Below are 13,099 nucleotides of genomic sequence, written 5' to 3' on the forward strand. Positions count from 1 at the left end.
ACGAATTGAGGCTGTGTGGGTGTAACTCAACATTGGGAAGGTGTTCCTAATGTTTTGTACACTCAGTGTAGATTGCATGAGACACCACGCGGACCGATTCATGTTTGTATTACGAGCAGTCTCTGCACTTAATCCCGTCTCCTGTAGATGGATTGGAGGGGAGCGTCCTCTCGTAAGGCCCTGTTTGTCCCATAACTCTACCCATACATTGACACCTCAGAGGGAACAGATCAATACACCACACTGACCTCCCCTTCTCTGCCATCTCTGGAGCGTGACCAGCCGTATGCATGCTGATCACACTTTGTTTTGGCATTCATCATCATTCAGTGTTGTAGACGAGGGGCAGGATGTAACCACTGTTAATGAAATTAGTGGAGCCGGAAAAAACCTTGAGAAAGACTTGTTTCTGATGGAACACCCCTGTGACCTATGTTCAGAGGGTCAGTGGGGCATTACAACTTCTAAGCCTGTTACTGCAGCAGGGTACTGTTTTTCTCACGCCGTCACACGCTCTCTAACAGATTCACACACTGACCCTCTGCTTCTATTTAATAGGCTTAGTTGGACAGGAACAGAGTGTGAGTGTAAAGCCTGCATGTATGTGTGTGAGTGTGACAGGAGGTGTCCAGGGAGACCATAACTCCAGCTGTCTCTGTGGTCATCAAATCAACAGAGAAGTAGTACATCCTATATACATGCTGTGCATGACATCCATTCTGATCGCCATGTTTCACTCACAGTGCCTGCAGAGCCACTTGGCATCAGTGCTAAACATTGTTTTCTACTCCACAGTGACACACACACACACACAAAGACTGCACTAAGACTTTAATCTATCTCAATTTGCTCTCTGAAAGCACTTTCCTCTAATGACGTTTGCTGTGTCTGTCTTTGTTGTTGCCTTTTATCTCAGGTATGCTGCCTTCCGCCTGAGCTAAGTAACTATGAATTATACATAAAAAGGAGGTTCTTTTTAGAAGTTGGCTTAAAAGAGTGACGGCAAAACCTCTCTCATAAGTAAAGTTGTTTCACTTTCTTTTTTTTTTAACCAGAAAGCCCCATTGAGTAAAAAAAAAGAAAGATTGTAAGACCCAACATGAACAGGGCAAATCCTGCCTTGAAATCCCCTGTCAGTCAGGAACAAGGATTAATTTACCTGGATCTCTAATACAGTTATCTGGCACATATGGGTTTACGGTTACCGTCTGCGGTTCTCTCAGTTACAGTAAAAAGAGTCTGATCCAGGAGAATATCTAGCTACCCAAAAGAAAGAAGCCATGCCATGGTCATAAGGCCAGGCTGTTCCCTCAGTCCCTGGCTGGTTGGTTGTGAGCCATTTGAGATGTGTGTGTGTGTGTTTTTGACCAATCCTCTTAGAGTGGCTGTCCCTAACAGTGGGTGATGACTGTGGTGCTGATCAGAGCTTAGTGGCATCCTGCTGGGCTCATCCAATTGGTTTAACAGAGGGGACTCACCTCCTGACTCAGACACAGACACGCTGACCACACGGATTACACACCATGCCTCCTGTCATCATCTAGTAATGACATCATCTTGTTAGTGCTCAGGTGGGGGATCTTGTTAATGCTTGTGCGTGTGAGAGAGAGAGAGAAAGAAAGAGAGAGAGAGAGAGACAGACAGACGGACGGACGGACGGACGGACGGACGGACGGACGGACGGACGGACGGACGGACGGACGGACGGACGGACGGACGGACGGACGGACGGACGGACGGACAGACAGACAGACAGACAGACAGACAGACAGACAGACAGACAGACAGACAGACAGACAGACAGACAGACAGACAGACAGACAGACAGACAGACAGACAGACAGACAGACAGACAGACAGACAGACAGACAGACAGAGAATAGATAGGATACTGTTTTCTGTGATGTCTAACACTGTGACTTTGATTTGTTAGTGACTCTATAATGGGGCAGTGTGTCATCTGCATTTGCGTAATACAAAGCAGGCCAATCCAGATCTGACTGTACCACCATGAACAATAACTGAAAGACTGCCTGAAGACTGGTTTACATTAAACTGCCTGATCCTTTTATTGCCTCATGGATTTCCTATGTAAAATAGATTGTCAGTCACTCCTCACTGGGAGAAGGCCAACATGGGTCCACTCAGTGCTGTTCAAATAAGTGCGGATAATTTTCTGCATTGTCACGTCACCACAGGGTAACAGTGGCACAGTTGGGATTTATTACAGTGAACCTGGTCTTGTTTACCAGACTCATGGCCCGCCACAGCGGCTGTGGTATGAAACTATAGTTCACCACCTCTTCAAAATGAAATAAAATTAAACTACTCATTAAGAATAATGGGATTGAGTATAGAACAGTCTGGTCTAAGGTTACAGTGGTTTGGGACAGGCAAGGAAAAGGGAAACAAGGAAACTGATGTTCCTATGGGAATGTCAATGGATGGTTCAGAGAGGAAGAAGGAAAAATAACTGCCATCATCAGTTGTGTTTTCATCTCTGTCTATTCTCCTCTCCTCCCTCTCATCCCCTCGTTTATGTGATGTTTACACTCCTCATGCATTGGCATTGGAACAAGCCCCCTGTGTGGCTGAATGTGTTCTCTGAAGTCCAGAGCCACGTCTGTTGCCTCTTAATGATGATCCTCTGGGGAGTCTTTCCACGCAGGCGGTCTGTGTGTGTGTGTGTGTGTGTGTGTGTGTGTGTGTGTGTGTGTGTGTGTGTGTGTGTGTGTGTGTGTGTGTGTGTGTGTGTGTGTGTGTGTGTGTGTGTGTGTGCGTGTGCGTGTGCGTGTGTGCGTGCGTGTGCGTGCGTGTGCGTGCGTGTGCGTGTTTGTGCGTGCTTGTGTGTGCGTGTGTGTGTGTGGAAACTGTGACCCACTTCTTTACTATGGAGAGTGGGAGAGGGAAACATTATGGTTAACATTGTAATAATGAAAACAGACATCTAGACAAGCTAGGGATTTTTTTCTCATGCACACACATACACACTTAGCAGGGCTATGTCATCTCACACACATACACACTTAGCAGGGCTATGTCATCTCACACACATACACACTTAGCAGGGCTATGTCATCTCACACACATACACACTTAGCAGGGCTATGTCATCTCACACACATACACACTTAGCAGGGCTATGTCATCTCACACACATACACACTTAGCAGGGCTATGTCATCTCACAAACATACACACTTAGCAGAGCTATGTCATCTTAGGTCAAAGGCATTTGATATGGTGAAGATCATGTCAAACAGTAATGCTCCTTTGCACAGTGATTTGTGTGTCCTTGCATTTCATAACATTGTTTGAAACTGTCTGTAACAGTAACACTCAGACCACCAAGAAGAGAGCATTCTGGAGCACTGAGTGACAGCTTTACGGTTGTCTTTGGTAATGGTTGGTTTGTCTTCTGGCTGAGTGGGTGGGGGAAAGGAACTCCAATGGCTTCCTGATTGTGTTGTGAGTGTTTGTCTCTGTGAGGTGGATGTTGGCTGCATAGAAATGGAACATAAAGAGCAGCCATCAGCATTAAGAAAGTGTGCCAGCCAGCCAGAAAGCCCTGATGGTTGCTATTTAATCAAATGAATCAAAGCCTGCTTACCACAGCTGTTCTCCATTATTTTGCATTATGAGCAATGTACTAATTCAAGTGGCATTGCAATTCTATGTGGAGAAGTAATCTGTTGAATACATTTAAATTGGTTACAGCATATTTGTTTGGACGGGATGGTCTAGCTGGACTGTGTGTGTGGTGCAGTGTTGCTGGCTATGTCTGGGCTGAGGGTGAGGTCATCATTGCGTGGGCAATACACTCGGACCGACCATATGTTACATGAAAACAGCGTGAAAGTCCTAATCCTTGATCCCAAAGCATTATGCAACATCTCTCTGCCAAAGGGCAACCCATCTGTCCCATCATCCCAGGCAAACAAATATGATGGGAGGAACTCATTATAGTAGATCTGTAGATCTATCCAATGGCCAACTGTCCAAGGGCAAACATTGGCCATTGTTTGTGCTCCTTCTTTTCACTCAGGTCATGCACTGTCTGACTGTCTGTTTCAGTTTGTTCACAAATGTTGAGGGCACCAAACCACGAGTAAAACATTCTCTCCACTCAAGCATGTTTCTGATAGAGAGAGACATTCAAAAGTTTCAGCTCCCAGCCCTCTAGTCATTCATGCTCATTTCTTATGCAAAAAATGGGTGGCAAATGTTTGAGATCTAACCTGTTTGCTGCACATAGGCCTATTTGATCAAACACCAGGAACTAAAGATATTGGATATGGGTATGCCATGCATGACAAAGATGATAAAGATGAACCATGCTTGATCAACAGCAGGTCAGTAGACTTACTGGATTCCATTTGCATGGTCTACTGATATGAGCTTTGAGACCAACATACACCATGAACAGATATTGCAAAAGGATAAATATATACAGTACCACTCAAACGTTTGGACACACCTACTCTTTCCAGGGTTTTTCTTTATTTCTTTTACTATTTTCTACATTGTCAAATAATAGTGAAGACATCAAAACTATGAAATAACACATAATAATACATACACAAAGTAACCTAAAATATAGTTTATATTTTAAATGATTCTCCACCCTTTGCCTTGATGACAGCGTTGCACACTCTTGGTATTCTCTCAACCAGCTTCATGAGGTAGTCACCTGGAATGCATTTATATAAACAGGTGTGCCATGTTACAAGTTAATTTGTGGAATTTTGTTCCTTCTTAATGCGTTTTATCCAATCAGTTGTGTTGTGACAATGTAGGAGTGATATGCAGAATGCAGAAGATAGACCTACTTGGTAAAAGACCAAGTCCATATTATGGCAAGAACAGCTCAAATAAGCAAAAAGACATGAAAATCAATTAATCGGGAACATTTTAAGAACATTCAAAGTTTCTTCACATGCAGTTGCAAAAACCACCAAGTGCTGTTATGAAACTGTCTCCCATGAGGACCGCCACAGGAAGAAGACCCAAAGTTACTTCTGCTGAAGAGGATTAATTCATTAGTTACCAGCCTCAGAAATTGCAGTCAAAATAAATGATTCACAAAGTTCAAGTAACAGACACATCTCAACATCAACTGTTCAGATGAGACTGTGTGAATCAGGCCTTCATTGTGTAATTGTTGCAAAGAAACCACTACTAAAGGACATCAGTAATAATAAGAGACTTGATTGGGCCAAGAAACACGAGCAATGGACATTAGATCAGAGGAAATCTGTCCTTTGGTCTGAGGAGTCCAAATTTGAGATTTTTGATTCCAACCGCTGTGTCTTTGTGAGACGCAGAGTAGGTGAACAGATGATCTCTGCATGTGTGGTTCCCACCGTGAAGCATGTAGGAGGAGGAGGTGTGATGGTGTGGGGGTGCTTTGCTGGTGACACTGTGATTTATTTAGAATTTAAGGCACACTTAACCAACATGGCTACCACAGCATTCTTCAGCAATACGCCATCCCGTCTGGTTTATGCTTAGTGGGACTATAATTTATTTTTGATGACATGGCCTCCACAATCACCCGACCTCAACCCAATTGAGATGATTTGGAATGACTTGGACGGCAGAGTGAAGGAAAAACAGTCAACAAGTGCTCAGCATATGTGGGAACTCCCTCAAGACTATTGGAAAAGCATTCCAGGTGAAGCAGGTTGAGAGAATGCCAAGAGTGTGCAAAGCTGTCATCAAGGTAAAGGGTGGCTACTTTGAAAAATCTCAAATATAAAATATATTTCGATTTGGTTAACACTTTTTTGGTTACTACATGATTCCATATGTGTTATTTCATAGTTTCAATGTTTTATCTATTATTCTACAATGTAGACAATAGTAAAAAATAAAGAAAAACCCTTGAATGAGTAGGTGTGTCCAAACTTTTGAGTGCCATTGTATATCGTATACAAGGTACAACACACTGATTGTAATACTGGTAAAAAATAATAATGACAATGCAATGGCCCGCAGTAAAACTATCTAAAAGCTAATGTACTCATTCATAGACTGCGTGGCGCTGTCCATGGTCCTGAATGACCAGTATGGTCGTTCACACGCATGCGGTTCCCATCGTTGCCCAGCAATGAAGTAGTTCACCCCATATTATCCTTCTTACCCCAACCCCTCCCCCTCCATTTACCTGTGGCGAGATGAGAGGGGTGTTCAATTCATCACACTGGCCCAGTTGCGGATTGCGCGTGGAGGAGGGGCGTGAGGGAATCCCGGGCACGGAAGGGTTACAGATATCGAGCTATTGTCGTCCGTTATCAAAGGAAGTGAAGGTGGAAGAATGAGTGGACCGCGATATGCAGCCAGGGAGAAGAACATTCTCTCGAATGTTTAAAGTTTGAGCGGAAAGACGATGTGTTTTGTTATGTCATGGACTGTTATTGCCCTGGGAGTCCAAAGAAGTGGATGGATTCCTGGGCGAATCAGCGGCAATGTCAACGGGACTGACTGAGCTCGAGGAAGCATCTTTGCACGTCTCGCACCATTGCTCAAGGAGCATCAACTGCGAAATGAACATTCTGGTGTATTGTGAACATGTAATGGTGTAGGTGTAACTTATTTTAGACACCGCCAAAGAATTGGTGCAGTAGACTATATTGCAAGTGAAGTCTCTAAAGACATTGTTGGTGGTGCTCTAAAAACAACCGGAAGAAGTGAAGGTGACAATCGACTATCAACATGAGGATTTATGAGTCATTGACTTAAACATTTAATTAACCTATAGGCTATAGCGGAATAACTTTATTTTAGAGACTTAAAAGCCCAAAGACCCTGCTCGTTTCAGATGCTACGGGACATCCTGGCATTTGGTGGTTTTCAAGCGGTTCCAAAACGTGACACTGCACGCGCACTGTGCGCTTTGGCTCAAAGTGAGCAACGCCGCCGTCTCGGCTGTGTTATTTGAGTGAGAACCGGACAGCTAGTGGATGCCGCAGAGTTGTTTGGGTCGAAACCGAAACAAGTGAAGGGTCAGGGAGCTGTTTTTGGGAATTCCCCATCCGACTGCGCCTTATTTCACCATGGATGACTCGGGGATAATTCGGCGTCGGAGGCTGCAGGTGAGGTCCGGGTATAATGTGTTTGATAGTATCTCTAATTGACCGTTAGTTCCATGTCCATAGAAATCGTACAGAATGTGCCATTGAGTTGAGATTATGTTCAATACCATTTTTAGGCTCATATGTTAATAACCAACTACCCACACACAACATCCTTTTTAGAGCATGTTATAACAACTGTGCTATGTATTTATGACTTCATATGCTCAGCTGCAGAAATCTTGATTTAATGTATCTCAGCAGAGGTCATATTCATAAGATACTTGGCGACTCTATGTCTATAATGCCATTCAAGGTAATATCTCCATAATGAAAATGTACCGCCATGCATATTGATATGACATGTTCATATTACTGAAGCCGACGTGTTCATCCATTATGAAGTAGCCTGGTTAAGTACGGGTCACCCCTCCCCCTTGGAGTGTGATTCAGTCAAGTGAACTGAGCTGAGCGGCCAGCCAGGCGGGCAGAGTGCCTTAGGGCGTCATTAGGACTGGGCAGTATAGTGATGAAGAGTAGGGAGGGATAGAGAGCTGGGGATGGAGAGACTGGGGTTGACCATTACACTGTTTCTTTATTGTGCTGGGAAAGTCCACCTCACGGCATCAGCAACTCTCTCAATTGCATCCTGTGTGTGTGTGTGGTATGTGTCTGTGTGTGTGTGGTATGTGTCTGTGTGTGTGTGGTATGTGTCTGTGTGTGTGTGGTATGTGTCTGTGTGTGTGTGGTATGTGTCTGTGTGTGTGTGGTATGTGTCTGTGTGTGTGTGGTATGTGTCTGTGTGTGTGTGGTATGTGTCTGTGTGTGTGTGGTATGTGTCTGTGTGTGTGTGGTATGTGTCTGTGTGTGTGTGTGTGTCTGTGTGTGTGTGTGGTATGTCTGTGTGTGTGTGTGGTATGTGTCTGTGTGTGTGTGTGGTATGTGTCTGTGTGTGTGTGGTATGTGTCTGTGTGTGTGTGGTATGTGTCTGTGTGTGTGTGGTATGTGTCTGTGTGTGTGTGGTATGTGTCTGTGTGTGTGTGGTATGTGTCTGTGTGTGTGTGGTATGTGTCTGTGTGTGTGTGGTATGTGTCTGTGTGTGTGTGGTATGTGTCTGTGTGTGTGTGTGGTATGTGTCTGTGTGTGTGTGTGGTATGTGTCTGTGTGTGTGTGTGGTATGTGTCTGTGTGTGTCTGTGTGTGTGTGGTATGTGTCTGTGTGTGTGTGGTATGTGTCTGTGTGTGTGTGTGTGGTATGTGTCTGTGTGTGTGTGGTATGTGTCTGTGTGTGTCTGTGTGTGTGTGGTATGTGTCTGTGTGTGTGTGGTATGTGTCTGTGTGTGTCTGTGTGTGTGTGGTATGTGTCTGTGTGTGTGTGGTATGTGTCTGTGTGTGTGTGGTATGTGTCTGTGTGTGTGTGGTATGTGTCTGTGTGTGTGTGGTATGTGTCTGTGTGTGTGTGGTGTGTGTCTGTGTGTGTGTGGTATGTGTCTGTGTGTGTGTGTGGTATGTGTCTGTGTGTGTGTGGTATGTGTCTTTGTGTGTGTGGTATGTGTCTGTGTGTGTGTGGTATGTGTCTGTGTGTGTGTGGTATGTGTCTGTGTGTGTGTGGTATGTGTCTGTGTATGTGTGGTATGTGTCTGTGTGTGTGTGGTATGTGTCTGTGTGTGTGGTATGTGTCTGTGTGTGTGTGGTATGTGTCTGTGTGTGTGTGGTATGTGTCTGTGTGTGTGTGGTATATGTCTGTGTGTGTGTGGTATGTGTCTGTGTGTGTGTGGTATGTGTCTGTGTGTGTGTGCTATGTGTCTGTGTGTGTGTGCTATGTGTCTGTGTGTGTGTGGTCTGTGTCTGTGCCCATATGCTTAACTTCACAGTATTTCATTTTTTATTTTACCTTTATTTTACCAGGCAATTCAATTAAGAACAAATCATTAATTACAATGATGGCCTGGCAAGAGGCAAAAGGCAATGTAAGACAAAATGGACAACACAGACAGAAGACACTGTCAACAGCACAAACACAACAGCAAACCAACAGTGGATGTGTGCGTGATGTAAAACATAAGGCAAAGCAAACTAGTGACAACTAGAAACATCTACATGTCTCAACAACAAGCATGAGTCATGAATGTGCATAAGGCAGATGTGTGTGTATACCAGTGTGTCTCTCTGTGTGTTTATGAGGAAGGATAGTGTCTGGATGACCATCCTTCAGATTAATCCAACAGCTCATCTCCCTGGAGTCTCATCATCTCAGCCACTCTCACAACCGTTAGAGTCTGTTTAAAATCCCCCTTCTGGCGCATCTCTCATCTCTCTGCGCCATATGGTGACACACCCCACTCCCACAGAGAGCAGGTCAAGGGTCAGCCCCATAATGCACTGCTTCAACATGACAAACATTTTAAAAAACTCTTTGTATCTGCTCCAGATACTATCCCTCCAGCCTCCACGCACACACACACACACACGCACACGCACACGCACACGCACACGCACACGCACACGCACACACGCACACACATATATATATACATGTACAGTATGTACAGTATGTACAGTAGCATTCAGGGGAAGGACCCATCTGAATAATGTGTGGGGTATTGAGGATGGTGTGCCAGCCCTTGGGGATGATATGACTATGACACTTCCATACTACAGCATCACCCTCCTCTCCAGGCCCTCTCCATCTGTCAGACATGGGATGGTGAGCCAATCACTGACACTGACTGAGGTGATGAGCAGGCCCCTGTCTAGGTTCCGATCAGCTCCCCAGACGGACTTTCTCACCATTGTCCTTTGTGTGTTCATGAAATGATGGGGCCAGCGGTGGTGTAGCTGTGGGCAGGGAGCCCAGCCAGTACTGTTTCATAACAGCCAGGGCCATTTCTCCTCCGGCTCAGAAGAGAGGAGCTGAAGGGCATGACGTCAGACGACCATTTTTAGTGCTGCTGTTTCTCCTATCTCATGGCAGGGTCCGGCAGCAGCGTTACTCTCTGCCTGCCTCTGTCTGATCCTCATGGCTGGCTGGTGTCTTAGCAAGCCCATCTCATTATCAGAGAGCTTCACAGAGATTACTGCCAGGAAGTGGTCTGGGGGAAGATAATTAACGTAGCACCATATTGCTGATATTGAGGTGTTGTACAAAAGCTGAAGAACATACGTTCATCCAGGTACTTTTTGCAGGTTCTGGAGTTCTAGGTGAATTTATGTTTAATAGAAAGGAAAACACTGCCCACTGCTGCTCATGCTCCCAGGGGATTTTATTACAATAACGTTTCGACCATTAGGTCTTCATCAGCATCCATATCCCAGCTGGGGGTGGAAGGTTCTATATACAGTGCTTTCAGAATGTATTCAGACCCCTTGATTCTTTCCACATTTAAATAGTCCCCCCCCCCCCCACATCTATCTACACACAATCTACACACCCCATAATGGCAAAGCAAAAACAGGTTTTTAGAAATGGTTGCACGTTTATTAAAAATGAAAAACAGAAATATCATATTTACATAAGTATTCATACCCTGTACTTAGTACTTTGTTGAAGCACCTTTTGGCAGCGATAACAACCTAAAGTTTTCTTGGGTGTAACGCTACAATCTTGGCACACCTGTATCTGGTGTGCTCTATCAGGTTGGATGGAGAGCGTTGCTGCACAGTTATTTTCAGGTCTCTCCAGAGATGTTAGATCAGGTTTAAGTCCGGGCTCTGGCTGGGCCACTCAAGGACATTCGGAGACTTATACATCTTTTTTGCAAATGTATAAAAACAAAAAACAGATACCTTATTTACATAAGTATTCAGACCCTTTGCTATGAGTCTCGATTATTGAGCTCAGGTGCATCCTGTTTCCACTGATCATCCTTGAGATGTTTCTACATCTTGAGTGGAGTCCAGCTGTGGTAAATTCAATTGATTGGACATGATTTGGAAAGGCACACACCTGTATATATAAGGTCCCACAGATGACAGTGAATGTCAGAGCAAAAACCAAGCCATGAGGTCGAAGGAATTGTCCGTAGAGCTCTGAGACAGGATTGTGTCGAGGCACATACCTGGGGAAGGGTACCAAAACATTTCTGCAGCATTGAATGTCCTCAAGAACATAGTGGCCTCCATTGTTCTTAAATGGAAGACGTTTGGAACCACCAAGACTCTTCCTAGAGCTGGCTGCCTGGCCAAACTGAGCAATCGTGGGAGAAGGGCCTTGGTCAGGGAGGTGACCAAGAACCCGATGGTCACTCTGACAGAGCTCCAGAGTTCCTCTGTGGAGATGGGAGAACCTTCCAGAAGGACAACCATCTCTGCAGCACTCCACCAATCAGGCCTTCATGTTAGAGTGATCAGATGGAAGCCACTCTTCAGTAAAAGGCACATGACAGCCCGCTCGGAGTTTGCCAGAAGGCACCTAAAGACTCTCAGACCATGAGAAACAAGATTCTCTGGTCTGATGAAACCAAGCTTGAACTCATTGGCCTGAATGCCAAGCGTCACGTCGAGCAAACCTGTCACCATCTCTATGGTGAAGCATGGTGGTGGCAGCATCATGCTGTGGGGGTATTTTTCAGCGGCAGGGACTGGGAGACTAGTCAGGATCGAGGGAAAGATGAACGGAGCAAAGTACAGAGAGATCTTTGATGAAAACCTGCTCCAGAGCGTTCAGAACCTCAGACTGAGCTGAAAGTTCACCTTCCAACAGGACAACAACCCTAAGCAAACAGCCAAGACAACGCAGGAGTGGCTCCGGGACAAGTCTCTGAATGTCCTTGGGTGACCCAGCCAGAGCCCGGACTTGAAACCGATTGAGCATCTCTGGAGAGACCTGAAAATAGCTGTGCAGCGACGCTTCCCATCCAACCATCCAACCTGAACTTGAGAGGATCTGCAGAGAAGAACGGGAGAAACTCCCCAAATACAGGTGTGCCAAGCTTGTAGTATCATACCCAAGAAGACTTGAGGCTGTAATCACAGCCAAAGGTGCTTCAACCAAGAGTAAAGGGTCTGAAAACGTATGTAAATGAGATATTTCTGTTTTTTAAGAAATTTGCATACATTTCTAAAAACCTGTTTTTGCTTTGTCATTATGGGGTATTATGTGTAGATTGATGAGGGGGGGAAACTATTTAATCCATTTTAGAATAAGGCTGTAAGGTAACAAAATGTGGAAAACACACACACACACACACACACACACACACACACACACACACACACACACACACACACACACACACACACACACACACACACACACACACACACACACACACACACACACACACACACACACACACACACACACACACACACACTCTCTCTCTCTCTCTCTCTCTCTCTCTCTCTCTCTCTCTCTCTCTCTCTCTCTCTCTCTGTGGTTACAGTAGGCTAATGTATATCAATGGTTTTAGGAACAGCAGGATTTAGGCTACCAACTGCCTAACCAGTTGTCGCACAATCTTGGGTGCAATGATCACGTTCCCGCACTGACTGGCTGTGTGGAGGATCATTGATTTAGCGTCACATTAGCCTACATGATACACTAGTAAAGTAATAAAATATATATATTAGCCACGACTTACCGTACTTTGTGCATCTTCAAATGTCGAACAAAGTTGGAAGTTGTTGCGCCTCCGTCTGTAATTTCCTTCCAGCATGTTTTGTAAGTTGCAATCCATTTTTTTGTTGATACAGCGTTGTCTTTATATCCGAAAATAATAATTTTGTTTATCAACTTTCCAAGGGCTCCATCTGAATTCACCCGACGACGTTCCACTGCACTGCCATGCACAACTTTTTCTCAGCGGGCACAATTTGATCGGTTATTGTCCGATTCAAACTGTAATCTGTTAAATGAAGAGTTGATGCGCTGCACACTTTTATAATAGCATCATTTTTAATATCTGATCTTGGGGAGGGTATCAAGTCAGGTCAAATCATAAGTCTTAAGTCCAAGATAAGTCACAAGTTATTGGTGTTAAAGTCAAAGTCGAATTGCAAGTCGTCATATTTGTGACTCGAGTCTGA

At 44.7% G+C, this 13,099-nt stretch overlaps 1 protein-coding gene across 1 annotated transcript in view; it reads left to right on the forward strand.

The window, feature by feature from the left end:
* Nucleotides 1-6,256: 6,256 nt before the first annotated feature.
* Nucleotides 6,257-13,099, forward strand: part of LOC124016152 (microtubule-associated serine/threonine-protein kinase 1-like) — a 72,929-nt gene continuing 66,086 nt past the window's right edge. Inside the window, exon 1 of the mRNA XM_046331687.1 lies at nucleotides 6,257-7,094. Within this exon, the coding sequence (XP_046187643.1) occupies nucleotides 7,056-7,094 (39 nt within the window). The 5' untranslated portion in view covers nucleotides 6,257-7,055. The remainder of the gene's footprint in view (nucleotides 7,095-13,099) is intronic.

The sequence above is a fragment of the Oncorhynchus gorbuscha genome, linkage group LG26 (genome assembly GCF_021184085.1).
Source record: "Oncorhynchus gorbuscha isolate QuinsamMale2020 ecotype Even-year linkage group LG26, OgorEven_v1.0, whole genome shotgun sequence".
NCBI classification, from domain to species: Eukaryota; Metazoa; Chordata; class Actinopteri; order Salmoniformes; family Salmonidae; genus Oncorhynchus; species Oncorhynchus gorbuscha.